This window comes from Neovison vison, chromosome 5 (assembly GCF_020171115.1).
Source record: "Neovison vison isolate M4711 chromosome 5, ASM_NN_V1, whole genome shotgun sequence".
In the NCBI taxonomy this organism is placed as follows: domain Eukaryota; kingdom Metazoa; phylum Chordata; class Mammalia; order Carnivora; family Mustelidae; genus Neogale; species Neogale vison.
Window position 1 is genome coordinate 83408858 of NC_058095.1, and position 23673 is coordinate 83432530.

The window sequence follows — 23673 nt, forward strand, 5'->3', positions numbered from 1 at the left end:
GACTAAAGCATCATGGGAAAAAAGCCCACATGAATTTTATGTGCTGTATTCCCCTAGTGCTGGAGTTTTGCAGTTCTCATTGATTGGTAAACTTGGTCTTGGCTGGATGTTCTTGCTGATCTATGGGACGGGTCTGTTGCAGTGATTTTCAAAGTCTTTGCTTGAGGTAGAATTGCACCACCCTTGCCAGGGGCCGGGCTAAGCAATCTGTTTGGGTTTGCTCTAGGTAGCTTTTATTCCTTGAATTCTGTACAGCTTTGGAGGAAGAGAATAAAAATGGCTGCCTCCCAATCTCCAACCCTGGAGGAGAAACCTTGGGCTCCATTCCTCAGTGTGCCTCAGCGAAAGCAGTCAGTTACTCCCATCTCCCTGGTCTCTGGCCATGTTCCATGCTCATTTGGCCTGTGACCAAGCATTTCTGTCTCTGGCACATGATCCCATTTAGAGTCTCCAAATCCAGTATTATGCTCCTTGCTGCTCCTTCCAGTGGAGGAAGAAGATTGTTCCCCACATCTGCCACTTGTGGGGTCCCTGCTTGAAATGACTTTGCTCTATCACTTGCTGGGAGCCAGCTGATGGAGACTTCCTACCCCTGTGGTCTCTCTTCCCATGTATCACCTCAGATTCACTTCTGCATATGTCCTACCTTCTAGAAAGTGGTCACTTTTCTGTTCATAGTTATTGCTATTCTTTTCTTCAGTCTCCTGTGGAGTTCATAGGTATACAGAATGGTTTGATAACTATCTAACTGAATTCCTTGGACCAGATGAAATTTAGGTCTCATGCTCCTCTGCCATGGTCTCATGCTCCTCCCTCTCCCTGTCTTATTCCTGACTGTAGATTAAAAGCTCTCAGTTTTTCCCAATTTAGGATGATGTTAGCTGTGGGTTTTTCATATATGGCCTTTATTATGTTGAGGTATGTTTCCTCTAAACCTACTTTGTTGAGGGTTTTTTAAATCAGGAATGGATGTTGCACTTTGTGAGATGCTTTTTCTGTATCTATTGAAATGGTCACATGGTTTTTTTTGTTTGTTTGTTTGTTTTTTAATTTTATTTATTTATTTGTCAGAGAGAGAGGGAGAGCGAGCGAGCACAGGCTGACAGAGAGGCAGGCAGAGGCAGAGGGAGAAGCAGGCTCCCTGCCGAGCAAGGAGCCCGATGTGGGACTCGATCCCAGGATGCTGGGATCATGACCTGAGCCGAAGGCAGCTGCTTAACCAACTGAGCCACCCAGGCGTCCCAGTCACATGGTTTTTATCCCTTATCTTATTAACATAGCATACCACATTGATTTGAAATATTGAACCACTCTTGCAACCAGGAATAAGTCCCAGTTGATCGTGGTAAATCGTATTTTTAGTGATTTCAGGTATCAGACATCAGGTGATCATTTTATCATGCTGGCCCTTCAGTGATATTCAGAAGCAACTTTAGAGATCCTCATTTTATAGATGAGAAAACTTAGGCCTAGAGGGCCAGATCTCACAGGTATCCATAATTGGGGCAGAGCTTAAGTCTGTTGACCCCATATTGAATATTTTCTTCATATCCTATTTATTATGTTAATCAGGGAAAATTATGTAACTTTTATGTGAGAGGTGCTAGGCTTACTCAAGGGATAAAATTCTAGCTAGTCCCAAGGACTTTATAATCTTAGGAAGGAAAATGAAATGGATACATATATTCAAAGCATAATGTAATAAGTATTGTAAAGAAAAGAGTACAAATGTTATGGGACCACAAAAAGAGGTTATTTGTCACTAGTTGGGACAATCAGCAAAGACTGCTTAGAAGATAAATTTCAGTAGAATCTTAAAGGGTGTGTACAATTAAAACTGACTTGAGGTATGGGAAGGGCATTGCAGATGAGGATGTAAGTGAATAAATAAAGAGCCCATGTAGAATCCATTTTATCTGAGGAGATCAACCCCATGCTAAAAGTAAACAACTGAAATACCAATTTAGTCATTAGTAAGTACTTAAAAGAATAATGGTCTCTTTTGTTTAGTTTGTTCTCATGGAAAAATTGCTGAGACACATATCCTTCCTTTTCAGCTTTTCCTACGATCTGTCAGTTAGATCAAGTTTGTTAATGGTTTTGTTCAAGAATTCTATATTGTTACTGATTTTTTTGGGTCGGGGGGGCTACTAGTTATGTTAGAAAGATATTAAAATTTACACTGTGGATTTATTTCTTTTTTTTAGAGTTTTGCTTTATATATTTGGAGCAAGAACTATTTCAAATGATTATATTTTCAATGTAAATTGAGCCTATTATTATTTTTGAAATGTCCTATATCTAGTCATGCTGTTTGTCTATTTTGTCAGATCTTGATATATTCATGGGGCTACAGAAGCTCTCTTTTGTCTAGTGTGTGCATGATATGTCTTTCCCATCTGTTTACTTCCAACTTTTCCATATCCATATATTTAAGATGTATTTCTCACTAACAGAATGTAACTGAGTTTTTTTCTTAAAATGTGGTCGGAAGTTTTAGTTCATTTACATTTAATGAAATTACTGATTTGGTTTTAACTTGTCTCACTATTTGCTTTTTGTTTTCTCTGACTCTTTTATGTATCATTTTCTTTTATTTCTTGCCTTCTTTTATTTCTTTTTTTATTATTCCATATCTTCCCAATGTTATTTTGTGTGTTTATATTCTTTAACCATTCTCTCTAGTGTTTTCCTGAAGAAAACAATACTCATCTTTAAATTATTAAAGTCTAGTATTACTTAGTGTTTTACTACTTCCTCGACAATGCCAGAATTGTACATTTTCAACTGTTTTTGGGTTCTATAATTTCTATTTATTCCTTTTTTATACTTTCCAGTTCTCTGCTGAAGTTACCAATCTTGTCTTTTAATTCATTGATCATATTAAGCATAGTTATGTTGAAGTCTGTGTCTGACATTTCCATTATATGTATCCTTTTCTGAGTGTCTTTCTAGTCTTTTGTTTCTCTTCCCTTTTCATTAGGTAGTCTTGCCTCCTGTATGTCAGGTTGTTTTTGATTCAATGTCAGGCATTGTAAATGAAAAATTTTAGAGATAATTTAAGGGTATATGTCTGAGTTGTCAGTATAATAATGACTAGGTACATGTGGCTATGTACATTTAAACTATTTATAATAAAGTAAAATATAAAAATTCAGATTACACCAGTCACTCACATTTCAAATGCTCAATAGCCACATGTGGCTAATAGCTCTTACCAGAAAAGGCAGATAAAGAACATTTTCACCACTGCAGAAAAGTTCCACTGTTTAGCGCAACTCTATATGATCTTACCTTTCACTGGAGAATTTACTTTTGCTTATGGTCCTAGAGACATTAGGAGTCCTGGCTAACCTTAATTCAGTTAAGTTCGAGATGGTTCCTAATTGGACTAAAGTTTTATGAGGGCTTGTATGCTTTTTATCTACTTTCAGTTGTAGAGTATAGCCTTTTGAGATCACAGTCAAAGCCTAGAGGATTACCAAGGCTGCCTCCGTGGCAGCACCCCCTCCCAACTCCACCATTTTATGTCTTAAGAGAGTCTTTAGAGAGCTGTGTTCAGCTACTTAGTCATGCCTTTTGGAGAAAAGCAGGCTCAAATGCAGGCATACCTCTCTAGCTTTTCCTTTTCCATATCTTGAAACCTTGTTAATTCTTCACTGCCTTTTTGATTCTCTAATATATTCAAATTGATTTTTTTATAAAAATATTTTTGTTTTGGGGCACCTGGGTGCCTCAGTTGTTAAGCGTCTGCCTTCGACTCAGGTCATGATCCCAGGGTCCTTGGATCAAGCCTTGCATTGGGCTCTCTGCTTAGGAGTAAGCTTGCTTCTCTCTCTTCCACTCTCCTGCTTGTGCCCCCTCTCTTGCTGTGTGTCTCTCTGACAAATGAATACATAAAATCCTTTAAAAAAAAATAAAAGAGGGAGAGACAATCCTTAAAAAAATTTTTTTTTAAATGTCCCCAGCTTTTTTAGTTATTCTTAGTGGGAAGGTTATTTAAAGTTGTTTAAAACAGCAGTCCATCATAACCAGAAGTAGAGCTCTTGTACTAATGATGCTTTAATCAAATATTTCAAACAAATATGCCTAACAACTAACACAAGGGACATTGTGTTAGTTGGGAGAGTACCGTCTACATGGTCCCGTTTGATTCCAATTACAATTTTGGCATCAGGATATCCTTATTTCAAAGATGAGAAAATTTAGGTTCAAAAAAGTATGAATAAAAACAGCTGGTAGAAGGAGAGCTGAAATTTAAACGCAGATTCTCTGATGCAAGATCCTGTGTCTCTCGGCCTAGTGGCTGGCAGTAGTCAGTATTCATAATGAATGATTGAAGCAGTCATGAAAACTAACCTTTCTCACTGATACCTCAGATAATTCTCAAGTTTCTTTAATCCTTTAAAATGAATTCCAGAAAAACTCTCCTTCTTAATACTTTAAAATACCTGGGATCCTTAATATTTAGAGTAATTTAAGAGAAGTTATTCTAAATATTATATAAATATTTCTCTATTGATGAGTCTATATTTCCCATTGCTTTTCTAGTTTTCTATTGTATAGCTTAATTTGAATTCTATTAACTATGTTTTTTTTCCTCCCCAAGATAACTGCTAAAATACCAAGCACAGCAGTTACTAGACCTGTAGCTACTGGATATGGGGTAGGTTTACTTTAGCTAAAAATACTAAGGTGCTTTTTCTTATCCATAAGTTCACCTTAGGCAGTTCTAAATAATTTGAGTTATCTTTCCGTCTGTGACCCAGATATATTTTTCATTTTAGATAGTTACAAACCTTATAAAAGTCTAATTTGATTAATAGCTTTTATATTATAGTCATTTTGATTATAAATTTATCAGAAAATATTTTATTATCATTTCCATTTATAAACCTTGTGTTTGTTGATTGACTTCCTTTCATTTTTTGTTTAGTATTACCAAGTCTCATGTGTATTCCATTCATATTTTTATGTGAAGTTAAATGTTATATGAAAGTAATGATGTTTATATTTTAAAACCTACCAATTAATACATGAAAAATAAAATTATAAAATTTGAGAAAATTTTCAGAGGCATATATTTCAGTGTTGCTTTTATTTGAGATATTTGGAGGAAAGATGCTATATAAAAATCCATAAAGAAAAAGTTTGAAGTCTTGCCCAAATTTGGATGTCTTTAGCATCCAAAGGGAGAATGGGAGAAAAACGGAAGAATGAAGTAAAATAGTATTTCCTAGTCTTTATTGTAGTATTCCATAGGGATCAGAAAATTGGTTTTAGTACCTTGAAGTCCAGGATACTTGACTTCATATTTATTGATATGAATAAGGAAATTAGTCATACACATAATGTAACTGTGTGTTAAGTGAAACATGGTTTTATTAATCAGCCTAAGGTTGTATTACTCATCAACTTTGATTTTTGGTGGTGCTTCAGAATAGAAAACAGCAAACATTTTCTGTGAAGAGCCAGGCAGTATAGGCTCTGCAGGTCATAGTCCCTAGTTGCAGCTACCAAACTCTGCATTTGTAGTATAGAAGCTGCTGTAGATAGTGTGCAGACCAGTGGGGTATGGCTGTACTCCAATAAAATGTTATTGACAAAGGCTGATGGTTGTAGTTTGCTGAGACTTGTTTTAGAGTTTTATTGTTTAGTCTTATATCCTTAGGTTATAAATGGAAAAGATTAGGTTTACTTGCCAATAGAATGAAGAAAAAAGTTATGAAGAAAATTTTTGTAACTTGGTTCTTATAAAATTAAATGTAGTTTTTTTTGAATCATTTTAATTTAGTTTTCTGTTTACTAGTCCAAGACATCCCTGGCATCCTCGATGGGAAGACCAGTGACAGGGGCTATTCAGGTATCTCTGTCATGTGGTTGTTCATTTTGGGCCTCTCTTGTGACTTAGAATATTATTGCCGACACTTTTTATTATATTATTTTAAAATGTTAAAGAAGGTGTATCTTATATAAAGAACATGATTCTTTAAATTTTGGGCTGAAGTTTAGACTGTTCAGAATCTTTGGAATCAAAATCTTATTGGATTTACTCAGGTCTCAAATGAAATCCCATTGGGGAGTGGACATAGAACTGATAGTTTGCTTGTGTAGTGAACTTTGGGTCCCATTTTTCCCATGCTATAACTTGTAAGAATTTCTGTAGTTTCTCTCATAGGCATATAGGAGACCAAAAAAGTAGAGGAGTAGGCAGCTAATAACCTATATAACTTATATTAGGTGCTATATAAAAATCTTTTGAGTTTTTCTTTCCAAACTAGCAGTAAGATCCGTTAAAGCGAGGAATTGAAATTTTATAGGGGGAAGGGAAAGTAGAGACAGAACTGACATATGAGGAGGCATGTGTAAGGAAAAAGCAGAGAGTGATTAAAAATAAGTGTTAAAGCAGTGTCTGGGGGCACAGTCAAATAAACGTCCAACTCTTGGTTTCAGCTCAGGTCATGATCTCAGAATTGTGAGATCAAGCCTTGCATGAAGCTCTGCATTCAGCTCAGAGTCTGCTTAGAGTTTCTCTCTTCCTTTCTCTCTGTCCCTCCCCACCACACATGTGCATGCTCGCACTCTCTCTCTCTCTCTCAAATAAATGAATAGGTCTTTTTAAAAAATCAGAAAAACTGGGACTACAAAAAAAAGGGACTATGTTAATATATGTTCAGAACTAGAAATAAGAAGCAAATCTTAATTTAAGAACACCTTTTAAATGATTTTTTTTCTTTCAAGGATGGAGTTACTAGACCAATGACAGCAGTGAGAGCAGCTGGTTTTACCAAAGCAGCTTTGAGAGGTTTGTTATATTATCTCTTCTAATAACTTTTTTCAGATGTTTTAATGTTGTTACTGTGTTTCTGTGTGTAAATGTAAAATGTTACCATTTTAAATAAAATCTAACATGTCGTTGATGGTAAGGTATGTTATTATTTTAGGTAACATTAAGAGAGGAAAGGGGTATAATACATTATATGTTAATAAAAATCAATAAAAGAGGAAAGGGGCAATGAAAACTTTCTGCATCCCAATGGGAATGTTGGTTATATTGGCATGTAATTTGTCAAAGTGTGCTGACCTGTACATTAAAAATGTGTGCATTTTTAAAAGCTAAAAAATGCAATTTATTTTATATAAGTTAAAGCCTAATTAAAAATTTACAGGTGAAAATAGTATTATATCAATAGAATAGTTAAAAACTCAATACCAGCATGATTGATTATTACTCGCATGATTGATAATTTAGAGTTCCTAGAGTTAGGATAGATTACTGTGGAGGAGAAGTAAATGCTGAAAGAATACTCATTTTTGTTTTCACATTTTGTTTATAAAATTTGATGTATGTTAAAATTTTACCAATTTCTTGATATATAAAGTGTTTATATAAACATAATAAATGTCCTGGCTATTTAATAAATAGGTAATTTAAGCCATTTAATAAATAGGTAAATTTAACTTATACAAGTTTTCTTTAATTATTTGTATCACAAATCAATATGAGCTCTTGAATTGTATCTCAGGCTCTGCATTTGACCCCCTTGGTCAGTCAAGGGGCCCTGCTCCTCCTCTGGAAGCCAAAAGTGAAGATAGGTATGTAAGTTCTCATGTTGTTTTAGTGTTGTGTATTTTTAATTTTTATTTTCCAATACATAATTTTCAGGTATTTTAAAAGGTCATGTGAGTAGTACCCCTATATAGGTTCATGGCAGCATTATTTATAAGCCAAGATATGGAAGCAGCGCAAGTATCCATCAATTCATGAATGGATAAAGATGTGGTGTATATATTGATTGTGTGTGTGTGTGTGTGTGTTGGAATATTATTCAGCCATTAAAAAGAATGAAGTCTTGTCATTTGCAATGACATCGAAGGAACTGGAGAGTATACTACCAAGTGAAATAAGTCAGAGAAGGATAAATGCCATATGATTTCACTCTATGTAAAATTTAAGAAAACAGGGAGGGGACGATAGCAGAGTAGGACCCTACCCCCACTTCTTGAGGCTCACCTCATCCCACAAATATAACTAGATAACTATCAAATCATCCTAAATACTCCAGAAATCTGAAGACTGGCAGAACAAATTCCACAACTAAAGGTAGAGAAGAGGACACACTGAAGAAAGTAGGAAGTATGGAGACAGGGTTTAGGACAGAAACATGGCAGCTGCAGTGGTCAGAGAGCTGTGGTAGTGGGGAAGGGTGAGAGACAGACTAACAGGAGAGTGCATAAGGAAAACTGACTGACATAGATTTGGCTTGGAAAGCCAAAAAGGCCAAATTTCATGGATTCTGGCAAGCAGTGGGACTTAAAGCCTAGAGTTTTTTTTTTTAATTATTGGTTATTTATTTATTTGACAGAGAGATCACAAGTAGGCAGAGAGGCAGGCAGGTGTGGGTTGGGGGGGAGGAAGCAGGCTCCCCGCTGAGCAGAGAGCCCCATGAAGGCTCGATCCCAGGACCTCGGGACCATGACCCCGAGCCAAAGACAGAGGCTCAACACACTGAGCCACCCAGGTGCCCCAAAGTCTGGTGTTTTAAAGATTAGCAGGCATGGCCAGGATAGAGCCTGGCAGCCATTGCATTACTCTTGGAAAGAAAGCAGATAAATGACCCATGGACACAAGGCAAGGAAACAGTGATCTGAGGAGTGCCTGGGGCACACAGTGGGGAGGTTATTTGCTCAAGTCAGAGGGTATCCCAGAGAGACAGTGTTCATGGAGAGACCTTGCCAGGAACAAATAAATGGGCTGTTGCCATTTCCCTCCCTTGCCCTTCAGCATAAGTATAGGACCACCTGTAGGAACCAGCACAGTGCAGACATTTGCTACCTAACTTGCATACACCAAGCCCCATCCCCTATACTCCAATGAAAACACACTTTGCAGTTAGGATTATGTAAGTCCCAGTACTACAGATCCCTCCCCCAGAAGACCAGAACAAACCCCTACCAGCACTGCGCCTCCCAAAGAGGGAATTTTGCAGACTCTCAGTTCCAGTGGCAGTGGTGACAGGTCTCATTTCATAAACAGGTAAGAGAATACTTCATTAAAATTTTCGAGATTCAGACCAGGGACCAAAAACTGTCCACAGCAGGCAAAGAGAGCCTCTGCAGGTGACGGGCCCGAAGGATAAAGTGGCCAGGACACAACAGCAGGTGCACATAGTACACACTGGAGACACTCCTGGAAGCGCCAGGCCCTGGGGAACATGGGACACTATACAGCAGGGCACTACAGGACTTCTTCTTTATAAGGCCACTATCCTCAAGAACAGGAGACATAGCTGACTTTCCTAATACAGAGAAGTTTGCACAGAGACTTAGAATGAGAAGGCAGAGGAATTTGTCCCAAATGAAAGAACAGAGGACAAGGCAACAGCAGGAGATCTAAGTGAAACATATAGAAATAAAATGACTGAGAGAGAATTTAAAGTAGTGATCATAAAGATGTTCACTGGACTTGAGGAAAAAGTGAAAGACATTGAGACCCTTAATACAGATATAAGGTATACCAGAAGTAAAAGTATAATAAATGAAATGAGAAACCTGCATCGTGGAAGGAACAGCAGTCTGGAAGAAGCAGAGGGACGAATTAATGACATAGAAGACGAGAGTAGTGGAGAGTAATCAAGCTGAAGAAAAGAGAGAAAAAAATTACACAAAATGAGAATAGACTTAGGGAATTCAGTGACTCCACCAAATGTGATAACAGCCATATTAGAAAAGTCCATCAAAAGAAAAGAGGGGGAGCAGAAAATTTATTTGAAGAAATAATAGCTGAAAGCTTCCCTAATCTGGGGAAGAAGACAGATATCCAGAGCCAGGAGGCACACAGAATACCCATCAAAATCGACAAAAGTGACCCATACCAAGATCTACTGTAATTAAAATGGCAAAAATAAAGAAGAAAATGTTAAAAGCAGCAAGATAAAAGAAGACAGTAACTTACGAGGAAAAATCCATTAGGCTAAGCAGAGATTTTTCAGCAGACACTTTCCAAGCCAGAAGGGAGCAACACGATATATTCAAAATGCTGAATAGGCAAAATTTTCAGACAAGATTACTCTATCCAGAAAGACTGTCATTCAGAATAGGAGGAGAGATAAAGGGATTCCCAGACAAACAAAAACTAAAGGAGCTCATTACCACTAAACCAGCCCTGCAAGAAATGTTTAAAGGGGATTCTCTGAGTGAAAAGGGAAGACCAAAAGTGACAGAAAGTAGGAAACACAAAATCAGTAAAAATATTTTATTTAAAAACCAGTCAAGGAACTCAAAAGGATGTAAAATATGACATCATATACCTAAAGTGAGGGGATAACAGGAGTGAAGAATGGGTTCAAACTCAAACAGCCATCAACTTAATATAGATGGCTATATGCAGAAGATGCTATATACAAACCTAATGATGACTGCAAACCAAAAAATAATAAATATGGAAAGAATAAAGAGAAATATATATCACTAAATATATCACTAAAGAAAACTATAAAACAGAGAAAGACAAAAAAAAAGGATCAGAAAAATCTTCAGAAACAACTACAAAACTAGTAATAAAATAGCAATAAATACATAGCTATTAATAATTACTTTTCATATAAATGGACTAAACATTCCAATCAAACGACAAAGGGTAACAAAATGGATTAAAAAACAGCCCAGAGGGGCCTGGGTGGCTCAGTGGGTTAAGCCTCTGCCTTCGGCTCAGGTCATGGGCTCTCTGCTCATTGGGGAGCCTGCCTCCCTCCCTCTCTCTGCCTACTTGTGATCTCTGTCTGTCAAATAAATAAAATCTTAAAAAAAAAAAAAAAACCAACAAAGCCCATCTATACGCTGCCAACAAGAGACTTATTGTAGACCTAAAGCCACCTGCAGATTGAAAGTGAGGGGACGGAGAAACATTTATTATGCAAAGGGATGTCAAATAAAGCCAGAGTAGCAATACTTACATCACACAAACTAGACTTTAAAACAAAGACTGTAACAAGAGACAAAGAAGGACACTATATAATAATTGAGAGACAATCCAACAAGGAGATATGACAATTATAAATATTTCTGCACCCAACATGAGAGCATCCAAATGCATGAAACAATAACAAACATAAAGGAAATAATTGCTAATAATACAATAACTGTAATGGACTGTAATACCCCACTTACATCAATGGACAGAAAATCGACAAAAGAAACAATAACTTTGCGTGACACACTGGAACAGATGGGTTTCACAGATAGATTTAGAACATTCCATCCTAAAACAGCAGAATACACATTCTTTTCAAGTCCAGGACCAGAAGGCTTCACAGAGAAATTCTACCAAACATTTAAAGAAAAGTTAAGACCTATTTTTCTCAAACTATTCCAAAAAATAGAAAGGGAAGGATTACTTTCCAATTCATTCTATGAGACTAGCATCACCCTGATACTAAAACCAGATAAAGATACCAAAAACTGAGAACTACAGACCAATATCTCTGATGAACATAGATACTAAAATCTTCAACAAAATACTAGGAAACAGGACCCAACATAAATTTAAAAAATTGTTCACCATGATTAAGTGGGATTTATTCCTGGGTTCCAAAAGTGGTTTGATAGATTTGGCAAATCTATCAATGTGATACATCACATCATTAAGAAGAAAGATAACCACAGGATCCTTTTAATAGACGCAGGAAAAGCATTTGACAAAGTACAACATCCATTCATAATAAAAACCAACGAAGTAAGTTTAGAGGCAACATACCTCAACATATATGAGACACCGCCCAACACATATCCTAAGCGGGAAAAAGAGACCTTTTCCCCTAAAGGTCAGGAACAGGATAGGGAAATCCACTCACCACTTTTAGTCAACATAGTACTGAAAGTCCTAGCCACAGAAATCAGGCAACAAAAAAATATAAAATGTATCCAAATGGGCAAGGAATTAAAACTTTCATTATTGGGGCGCCTGGGTGGTTCAGTGGGTTAGGCCGCTGCCTTCGGCTCAGGTCATGATCTCGGGGTCCTGGGATCGAGTCCCGCGTCGGGCTCTCTGCTCAGCAGGGAGCCTGCTTCCCTTCCTCTCTCTCTCTGCCTGCCTCTCCGTCTACTTGTGATTTCTCTCTGTCAAATAAATAAATAAAATCTTTAAAAAAAAAAAAACTTTCATTATTTACAGATGACATGATACTATGTATAGAAAATCAGGAAGACTTTGCCAAAAAACTGCTAGAACGGATAAATTCAGAGAAGTTTCAGATACAAAATTAAACCATTTTTATATGCCAATAATGAAGTAGCAGGAAGCGAAATTTAAAAAAAAAAACAGTTCCAGATATAACTGCACCAAATATAATAAGATACCTAGGAATAAATCTAACCAAAGTGGTGAAGAGTTTTACTCTGAAAACTATAAAATATTGATGAAAGAAGTTGAAGACAACACAAAGAAATGAAAAGACATTCCATGCTCATGGGTTGGAAGAACAAATAAATTGTTAAAATGTCTGTTACCCAGAGCAATCTATATGTTTAATGCAACCCCTATCAAAATACCAATAGCTTTTTTCACAGAACTAGAACAAACAATCCCAGAGTTTGTGTAGAAACACAAAAGAGCCCAAATAGCCAAAGCAGTCTTGGTAAAGAAAAGCAAAGGAGGCATCACAATTCCAGACTTCAGGTTATATTACAGAACTGTAGTAAACAAAACAGTATGGTTCTGGCACAAAAATGGATACAAAGTTCAACGGAACAGAATAGAATATCCAGAAATAAACTGCAACTATATGGTCAGTTAATCTTGGACAACACAGGAAAGAATATCTGATGGGAAAAAGACGGTCTCTTCAACAAATGGTATTGAAAAAACTGAACAGCCATCCATGTGCAGAAGAATGAAATTGGGGTACTTTCTTACACCATACACAAAAATAAGCTCAAAATGGATTAAAGACCTGGGGCGCCTGGGTGGCTCAGTGGATTCAGCCTCTGCCTCCGGCTCAGGTCATGATCTCCGTGTCATAGGATCGAGCCCCACATCGGGCTCTCTGCTCAGCAGGGAGCCTGCTTCCCCCTCTCTCTCTGCCTGACTCTGCCTGCTTGTGATCTCTCTCTGTGTCAAATAAATAAATAAAATCTTAAAAAAAAAAAAGCTGAAGGAAGGGTTTAACACCATTAAAAAAAAAAATGGATTAAAGACCTAAATGCGAGACCTGAAACTATAAAAATCTTAGGAAAGAACGCAGGCAGTAATTTCTTGGACATCAGCCATAGCAACATTTTCTAGATATGTCTCCTGAGACAAGGGAAGTAAAACCAAAGATAAAATATTGGAACTACATCAAACTAAAAATCTTTCTGCATAGCAAAGGAAACAACCAATAAAACTAAAAGGCAGGCTATGGAAGGAGAGAAGATATTTGCAAATTACCTATCCAGTTAAAGGTTAGTATCCTATATATATATATAGAGAGAGAGAGAGAGAACTTAAAAAACTCAACACCCAAAAAACAAATCCAGTTAAAAAATGGACAAAAGACATGAGCAGACATTTCTCCAAAGACATCCAGACAGCCAACAGACACATGAGATGATGCTCATCATCAGTTTCTATCAGGGAAATGCAAATCAAAACTATAGTGAGCTAATCCCTCGCTCCTGTCAGAATGGCTAAAGTCAACAACACAAGAATCAATAGGTGTTGGCTAGGACGTGGATAAAGGGGAGCTCTCATGCAGTGTTGGTTTGAATTGAAACTGGTGCAGCCACTATGGAAAACAGTATGGAGTTTCCTCAAAAAGTTAAAAATGGAGCTACTGTTCCGTCTAGCAATAGCACCACTAAATATTTACCCAAGGAATAAAAAAAATACAAGTTAAAAGTGGTACGTGCACCCCTGTGTTTATAGTAACATTATTTATAATAGCCAAATTATGAAAGCAGCCTAGGTGTTCATAGATAAAGGAATGGAAAAAGAAGATGTGGCGTATATATATATTTGGTGGAATGTTATTCAGCTGTAGAAAAATGAAACCTTGCCATTTGCAAGGACATGGATGGAGATAATGCTAAGTGAAATAAGTCAGAGAAAGACAAATACCAGCTGATTTCATTCCTATGTGAAATTTAAGAAAAAAATGAGCAAAGGAAAAAAAAAGAGACAAATAGGGAAAGAGAGTCTTAACTATGAAAAACAAACTGATGGTTACCAGATTGGAGGTAGATGGGGGATAGGGGAAGTAGGTGATGAGAAGGAGTATACTTGTCATGATGAGCACTGGGTGATTAAAAGAAAGAGCTTTTGGGGGTGCCTGGGTAGCTCAGTCAGTTATGCGTCTGCCTTTGGCTCAGGGCATGATCCCAGAGTCCTGGGATAGAGCCCCACATTGGGCTCCCTGCTCAATGGGAAGCCGCTTCTCCCTCTCACATTCCCCTTGTTTGTGTTATCCCTCTCATTGTCTCTTTGTCTGTCAAATAAATAAATAAAAATATTTTTTAAAGAAGTTTTTTAAAAAATTAATCATGTATCCTCAAAAATAAAAGTTCATGTCAACAGAATAGTAATCAAAACATCATCTCTGGTTCTTGAAATAGGCAAAAGAACCTAGTCTAAGAAAAACAGCCTTGTGTGTTCTATGCAGTTTTATTTTAATATTTTTGTGAAGATAAGTCTAATGTTTATAGATGCTAATATTGATTCTCTTAGAGACCAAATGGAGTTGAAAACTGAACAGGATATACTTATTTTAAAAGAATATTTCAATGAAAAAATTAAGAGAACATATAGGAAGAGTCATATCAGTATTATGAAATTTAATTTTTTAGAGCATTAACTTAGTTTTTTGCTAGCAGCTAAAGAGTAGCCAAGAGCTGTGGTAGAAATTCAGGTATAGGTACTTACTGGGATCTAAGTACCATTGATGGAAATATTTTACAAGTAGTAACATAAGCCAGTGTTTATGGAGTATTCACTGCTGCTGTGCAAGGGCTATATAAAAATGAAGACTGAGATGTTTTTATCATTAGTTCATTTAGGGAGAAAGTAAACACAGCCGTCTTCACTTAGCATCTTTAATAAGTGGCAGGACTGAGTTTGAACCCAAGCTGTTTACAGAGCCTCTTGTTATTAAACACTATTTTTCTTCTGTATAATAGAGATTTAAAAATTGTAGTTCTTAAAGCCACTATTTGGGCTATTGTATAAATTACATAATTTCTCTTTTTCACTAACAAACCTCTACAGAAAATCTATTTTCTCTGTGTCCTAGTTAATGACAGCATGTTGCTAATAAAAGTATGTCACTTTATTTAAATACCAGGTCATTTAGAACCCTTTCAGCTGCCAACATGAGGAAAACACACACAATAAGAACATTTATTATCTTATTTAATAGGAAGTCTGGTGGAAAGGCACTTCTGGGGTTGGTTAATTTAACTGCTCAATAACATCATCCCTGGTTCAGCTTCTCTGTGGCTCTCTTGGCTTTTCTTAAGAGCTTGCCATCCTATCATGCCAAAAGAGCCCTGAGAGTTCAAAATCTCCATGTAGTTAATAAATCCTAGAGCCAGAAAGTTCCCAGTTTGGGGTCCCTTTCATAGAGCAAACAAAATATTCCCAGGAAGCCTTTACCCTAAGCAAACCTGTCTTAATTTCTCACTGGCGAGAAGCGCATCATATGTGCACGACTGAACCAAACGTTTGGCAAGAGAATGAGACTCTTGACTAGTTTAGATCTGTATGCGAGGAGAAAAGATGGTGGCAGGTTCTTGTGTGGGTAGGTGTCTAACAGTGTCTGCATAGAGTTCACTTTCCTGGCATTTGATAGGGATAGGGTAATTATTTTACCGTGTAAAATAGACACTAAAAAACACTAGAATTGTTCAGTATAAGAGCTACTTTTATGAAAATTTTAGTGTCTTTATAATGTTTATAACTTTAAAATTTTGTATTCATGTTTTAGGTTTAATAATTATCTATAAGTAATATCTGAAGACATTTATTAGGGTGTTTTGGACTATAAAATAGAATTCTGTACTTTGTTGTAACCTTATAAGATGGCATTTATTATGCTCATTGCTCAGTAAGAAATTTGCAAATTTTTAGTAAATCAATAAAGTTTGTATCCCACCTGACTAAATTTTAGTCAAATTCTACCAAAAAACATGATTCTATAGACAAAGCTATACTATTGAATTTATTCCTGTATTTTTTATAAGTCTATTTCTAGAAAACGAAAAGAACTACTGTGTTTTCTCAAATATTCATAGTAAAATTTTATTTAGGCATTGATGTACATTCAGAGCATTGTGATACTTTGCTGGAAGAAAGTGGTAGCAAAATGACATTAATGTTATTTTTGAAATGTGACTGATTTGGGAGTACTGTGTTTGCCACTAATTGAATCAGGATTTTTTAACTTCTTCCCATTGTTGGAAATACTCTCTAGAGTACCCATCTCATATTAAGTAATAATAATTTTCATCTCTTTTATGGGGTCTTCAGTTTTCTTCACCATAAAGTAAAGTTTTCATTTGTCATAGGGTCTAAGAAAGGATCTGCTTTCTTTTGGGCATCATAATGTAAAGCACGGGTCCTCGAATTACCTTACTTGGGTTTAAATCCTGGCACTATAACTTAACTGGCTGTGTGATCTTGGGCTTAAAAATTAACTTTCTAAACCAATTTCTCTATCAGTAAAATGATAATAACAGTAGTACTTATATCAGATGTTATTGGGAGGATTAAATGACATAATTAGGGTAAAGCATTTGGCTCAGTATTAAATTACACTTGTGCCAAGTAATTATTTAGTTTTATTAACCAAAGATGTCATTTTTATTATTAATTATATAATTATTAAAAACAGTACTGCATTTGCTCTTTAATGCCATTTATACAGTTGTCTTATCTGTAACCTATTCCTATAAAAGCACATAACGGACAATGTTACAGGTAAATTAAATTTTAATATGTATTATTTGTGCTTGAATGAATCAGTACCTCTGCTTTTTCTTTAATAGTCCAGAAGAAAAGATTAGACAATTAGAGAAGAAAGTAAATGAATTGGTAGAAGAAAGCTGTATTGCCAACAGCTGTGGAGACTTAAAATTGGTAAGTTCATAAACTTCTAGGATTCAAGATGGTGAAGTATATGTCATATGTATGTGCACAAATAAAAAGCAAATGTACAGATTTTCCCTGCTATCTAGAAGTAGAGCAAAATCTTTCATAAGCAAATAGCATCAAACAATTACCATGAATTTATATTGAAAAATCTTTGAGCATTCCTAGACCCCAAAACTAACCTCTCTCAGGCTTTTCTGATGTCTTGGGACACATCTTGCTAGTGGATACACAAAGAAAATCAAAATAAAGCACAGATGCTCACAGGCAGTCCAGAGCTCTGATGGCTTGATGCTGAGATGCTGAGTGTGGTGAGGCTGCTGTCGCCACTGGAGATGTGCGCTGCCTCTGGAAGGGTTTGCTACAAAACAGAGGTTGCACACTATTTCACTTCTTGCCTTTTTTTTTTTTGTAAAAGCAGAAATCTTCTTCATATTTCTTTGAGTTAGCAAGAAACAGGTGCTAATGTAGGTCTTTTGTTAAAGCAGAGTGGCGTTTTATGAACTTTATAAAGTAAGGGATACCTGAATAGATACACATGGGTTTTTTGTTTGTTTGTTTGTTTGTTTTTTGCTGTTGACAGGCCTTAGAGTTTTCACTAAAGCAATTTTTTAAAAACAATGGGCAGCTGCTTCATAAAAATTCTCAGGTCAAAACAGTTGACTGATTTTGTAATTTTTTTACATTGGTCAATACAATAGGAAAACAAATTTTGGTGGAATGGTTGGTTAAATTTTGCAGCCTTGGTGGCCTATTGAATTAGACTCAAAGCCTGCTGAAAGGCATAGCTACCATGGTCCACATGCAGTACTAAGTGTTGCTTTCTTATTTAAACCTCACTACCCTAAAATACTCTTTTCTAAGTAAACTGCAAAATCATAGTTTGCTTTTTGGTACCCCCAACTCTGGTTTTTCGTGCCTTTTTTTAAAAAAAAGATTTTATTAATTTATTTGTCAGAGAGAGAGAGAGAGAGCATAAGGAGGAGGAGTAGCAGGAAGAAGGAGAAACAGGCTCCCTGCTGAGCAAGGTGCCCTTTGCGGGACTCCTTTCTGGACCCCAAGATCATGACCTGAGCAGACACTTAACCATCTGAGCCATTCAGGCATCCCTCTGCTTCTCTTTTTCTAATTAAATATTTTTGGGGCACCTGGGTGGCTCAGTAGGTTAAGCATCTGCTTTCAGCTCAGGTCATGATCTCAGGGTCCTGGTATTGAGCCCTGCATAGGGCTCTCCACTCAGTGGCAAGTCTGCTTCTCCCTCTCAATCTGTGATCTTTCATTCTCTCTCAAATAAATAAATAAATAGAATCTTAATAAATTAATTAAATATTTTTTCTTTATTTGCTTTGTCCTCATTACTTTGTCATACCATATAAGTGTACTTTCTAAGACTTAGTTACCACATTAATGAATACCATTAGAATTGTTCAGTATAAGAGCTACTTTTATTGCTCACAGAACTGGTGCTTTTTTTAATCTAGCTCTAAAAAAAAATCCTATGTTAAATTAATCTGCCTGTAGTTAGTCTCTTGGTGGAAATCAGGAAAAGGGTCTTGGCATTCTGAGTGGGATATAGGAGCCACACTAAGTAATAAGCATTTGTTATAATAGTGGATAGCAGTTATCCTTTGATTTTTCTGTGTTTTGAGCATCCCAGAAACCAAACAAATCCATCTAAATTTTTATCATATAAGTTGGAATTAACATACCCAAAGATTCAGGATTGGATGGAAAAAAAGAAGAAAATACGTAGAGTCAAATCTAAATGGTGATAGCAGGTATGGTGATAAAGAAACTTGACTTGGGGCTAATATACTCTCCATTTTATCACTCATACTTCCTCTTTCTGGGGAGCAGTGGGGAGAACTCGTGGCAATTTTATGATGATAAATTCCACTTTAAACAAATACTCTGGGTTCTTTTGTTTTCAAGGGGAGTTTATTGTAAGAGTATAGGAGGGCATACTGGGAATCCAAGGAAGTATAAGGAATCCAACCAAGCTTCATATGCAAATATCTTTCAAAAGCATAAAATGCTCATAATGAATGCTTAAAGGAATTTACAAAGTAAGAACTTGATTTCAGGCCTTAGAAAAGGCAAAAGATGCAGGAAGAAAAGAGAGAGTCTTGGTGAGACAACGAGAACAAGTTACAACTCCAGAAAATATCAATTTGGATTTAACATACTCAGTAAGTATAAAATACCTGTTGAGTAAAATTATTTTGGCTAGGATTTGTAGATTCTGAAAGTTTTTTTCTATTTTCTTATTTTCCATTGTTGTTTTTTTTTTTAATTTTTACGAAGACTTTATTTTATTTTATTTTATTTTAAATTCAGTTAGCTATTATAAATCTTATTGGACCTTGGGTACTCAGAATTCAATTAATAGACATCTTTATGAAGTTCATGAGGCACTCTTTGTTCTGTGCAGAGACTTTTTTTTATTTAATTAGTTTTTAATAACTTAAGAAATACCCGCAAACCCACCACCCAATGACTCTATTTCTGGAAGATTGCTAATATTTATGCTCTGTTTTTAGTGTGGTTACTTTAATGAAATTCTAATGTGGACTTTTTGTCTGTGATTTTTAAGTACTTCCAACTAGGTAAATAATATAATGTTCTGTGAGGGTAGTGAAAAAAAACAAAAAATTTCTTACAGAACTTTTTTTAATTCTAAAAAGACACTAGATGTTTATACTGGTGTTTTAAAAGTGTGTATTTTTTATGGGAAAAGTGTTCATCTGCCATACAAATGGGAAAAAAGGGCATTTGAAACTTTGAATAGGAATTTTTAGATGTTTATTCTTAGTAGCTAGTATCTTTAAATTCCATAGAATCTTTAGGGAGTAATTTCTAGTGATCTTTTTTTTTATCTGTAGGAAGATAAATTTCTATAACTTAGTGACTTAAATTATAATGTTGCATACAGAGAAACACTTTTTACAGTTTTGCATGTAAAGAAGTAGACAAATGAATCTTTAAGATATTTCCACATAAGATTTAATTTTTATTTACAAAGAAAATTTGACTCGCTATCTTACCTTCTCCTTTTATTACCAGCAACATTAACAATACAAGTTTATTCTTTGTAGGTCTTTCTGAGATTAATGGATGGCAAATACCACCTAAATTAGAAAGAATACTTATGAAATTAAGGTGCCGTATAGAGGATAGTTATACTTGTCTCAATGTTCAGCTTCATTTTGAATGCAAGATATTTCTGTGCATGCTTCACTTCCTAGTTGGTTGGGTATCTTGAGAAAGGCATCTAGCTTTGTTATAGGGTCTTAATCTCTGAAAAGAGTATAGATAAAATGGGCCTATAATGGTCATTACATGTGTTTTTGCAATGTTTATTCCTTAGGTTCTTTTCAACTTGGCCAGTCAATATTCAGCTAATGAAATGTATGCTGAAGCACTAAACACATATCAAGTTATAGTGAAAAATAAGATGTTTAGCAATGCAGGTGGGTATATGTAGTCAATTTTCCCAGTAAGTATAATTCTTCTATTTTTTTCTAAAGTTTATGTATTTAAGTAATCTCTACAACAATGTGGGTCTCAAACTCATGATCCCAAGATCAACAGTCTCCCAAAATCAAGAGTTGCATGCTTTTCTAACTGAGCCAGCCAGGCAGACTGAGTATAGTAGTTTTGTAGTGTCAATTTACTTTTCCCCTTGTTTTCTTAAAATAATCTATGCTCTAAACAAATCTGTGTTTATATGGAAGTGTCCTGCTTAAAGATACTGTTTATATGAAAACCCACATAAATACAAATGAAGAAACATTTGTTGGTATGAGGTATATTGCCCAACAGTAAACAAAAAATGTATTGTTTGTTTGGTATAAGGTATATTGCCTAACAGTAAACAAAAATTATATTCTGTCATCATAAGTAGAATGAACCATTGCAATCCCATCAGACATGCTTTCCCAAAGGGCGCGTGGGTGGCTCAATTGGTTAAGCAGCTACCTTTGGCTCAGGTCATGATCCCAGGGTCCTGGGATTGAGCCTGATTTAGGACTCTCTGTTCAAGTGGGGAGTCTCTTTCTCTCTTTTCCTTGCCTCTCCCCCTCTTTCATGCTCTCTCTTGCTCACCCTCTCTCTCTCTCTCAAGTAAATAAAATCTTTTTAAAAATTGCTTTTCCTTGTAAATTTATTCCCAAGAGACTACAGTTTATATATATATCATTTATACTGTGTAATTTTTTGGTAGTAGTGTTAAAGTTTATCAGAATTTCATTTCCTTTAATAAAATATGTGTAGCATTATTGAATCTAATTTTTAAATCCATTTTTTCAAAGAAAAGCACAATTCCAGTTTTATAATGTAAATCACTTGTTTTCTAGCTTCAGGCTTCACATTTCCATCTATCTTTAGTTCCATTTCCTTATGGGAGATTAGTGTGTAGATACAGGAAAATAGTATAACTCTTTAAAAGAAAATTTTAGTTAGTGTCTGAAGCTTCCTAACTTGAGAAAAGCGTCAAAGAATATGAAGTAAGGACATTTAAAATACAGAAGAAGTGAAGAAAATAGAATATTATATATTCATTATTTTTTTATTAGGAAGATTGAAAGTGAATATGGGCAATATTTATTTAAAGCAAAGAAATTATTCCAAAGCCATTAAATTCTACCGAATGGCACTAGATCAAATTCCAAGCGTCCATAAAGAAATGAGGTAAGTTTACATAGGGATAACTTGGTGAAATTTAAGTGTTGTTTTTCAGAAACAAGATAACTCTTCTGACCTGTCACCAGTGGGTTGGATGTTTTTAGGTGTTTGTACATGTTAGGTGTTTAGATTTATGTTGTATCAGTAGCATTTTGGTGTTTTCCCCTATTGACTACTTACACACATTTATATAATGACTAGTTAAAGGTTAGAGACAAAATATGTAATCAATTAAAATAAGACAAAACTAATTGGCCTGTATAAGGGATAACCTGGCAGGTCATTAATGGCAAATATAAGTTACTGCCAACATAAAATCAAAACAGCAGTCCTCTAGAACATAACAGACTACAGAATACCTTAATTCCTATAGGCTAGAAATTAAGACCACCTTATATTCTTGCTGGAGATTGAGAATGAAATAGTTCAGGAAGGGATTGCATTTGAATCTTAGAAGAGGGGAGAGGAGGAGGAAGCTGGAATATTTTCTATTCATACAATATTTCAGGAGCAGAAACAGCAAATTACCTTATGGTCTTGTAGTGACCTTGATACCATAGATGATTTCCAGGATATTTACTGATTATAATTTTCCTTGGGCTTAGTATAATTCCTCTGTGAAAGCTAGTTTATTTGTGAATGCCACCTTTAGTGATTATTTGTTTTTTAGTAATATATCATTATTATTGGGAAATATCTAGCTTCTAGGACACAATGCTCTTAGGCACTTTTAACTCAGGTAACTCCAAAACTTTGAGCACTGTAGAAAAAGATAATAATATTAGATAGTTTATGTCAAGTGTTTAATTACCAGTAATCAAGAGGTGCTATAGTAACTAAATTGAGGGACTGATTTTTAAGAACAAGAATGGTCAAGAAAGGCTTTGTGAAGGAGGTGTACTTGCAATAGGTTACCCACGTGATAAAGGCAGAAGGGTTACATTCCAGACAAAGGGAAAATTGGGATGAGCCAAAGAAATAACAGTATTTGTGATCTGATTAGGGAGTTATGAATAAATGAATTTAGTTGAAACAGTATTATGTTGAGTGGTTAGAAATAAGATGGGATCACATCTATTATAATGGCTATAATCAAATGACTGAAAATAATTATTGAAGAGCCTGTAGAAAAATTGGAAACCTCATACCCTGGGCATATAAAATGGTACAGCCAGTTTGGAAAATAATGTGGCAGTTTTTTAAAAAGTTAAATACAAATTTACCAGTGGGCCAGTAATTCCACTCTCAGGTATATACCCAAGAGAAATTAAAACATGCTATCACAAAGGATTGTGTGTGAATGTTCATAGCATTATTCATAATAGCCCCAAAGTGGAAACAATCCAATGTCTGTCAAATAGGCAATGAATAAATAAAATATGGTATATTCATACTGTGGAATACTATTTGGAAATATAAAAGGAATGGAGTACTGATATATGCTATAGTATGGAGGACCCCTCAAAAGATTATGCTAATTGAAAGAATCCAGATATAAAATATTATATATGGCTATTTTTATGCAATGTCTAGAAGAAACAAATCTAGAGAGACAGAAAGTAGGTTAATGATTGTGTAGGGCAGGAGATGAGAATGGGAAGTGACTGCTAATGGGCACAGATTTTCTTTTTAGGGTAACGGAGGTGACTTAAAATAGAAATGTGGATATAGTTTCACAGCTGTGGAGATATTAGCAGTGCTTACTGAACTGTATACTAAAAACAAGTGAATTTTATGATATGTAAGTTAAACCTCAATAAAGCTTTAACAAAGCGATAAAAAATGAGAAAGGAAAGAAAGAACCTATCAGTGGAATGTCTTTACTACCATACTAAAGAATAGAGACTTTTAAAGCTTATCTATGTTTGTAT

At 35.5% G+C, this 23673-nt stretch overlaps 1 protein-coding gene across 4 annotated transcripts in view; it reads left to right on the forward strand.

Moving 5' to 3' along the window:
• The window catches only part of IFT88 (intraflagellar transport 88), a 155175-nt gene that overhangs the window by 17959 nt on the left and 113543 nt on the right, over positions 1-23673 (forward strand). For 3 of the 4 annotated variants that reach the window (XM_044249390.1, XM_044249392.1, XM_044249393.1), the window contains exons 4-11: positions 4610-4666; positions 5810-5863; positions 6742-6805; positions 7527-7596; positions 17017-17107; positions 19204-19308; positions 20487-20589; positions 21694-21808. In XM_044249390.1, the coding sequence (XP_044105325.1) occupies positions 4610-4666; positions 5810-5863; positions 6742-6805; positions 7527-7596; positions 17017-17107; positions 19204-19308; positions 20487-20589; positions 21694-21808 (659 nt within the window). The remainder of the gene's footprint in view (positions 1-4609; positions 4667-5809; positions 5864-6741; positions 6806-7526; positions 7597-17016; positions 17108-19203; positions 19309-20486; positions 20590-21693; positions 21809-23673) is intronic. The other variant, XM_044249391.1, reaches the window with a different exon arrangement.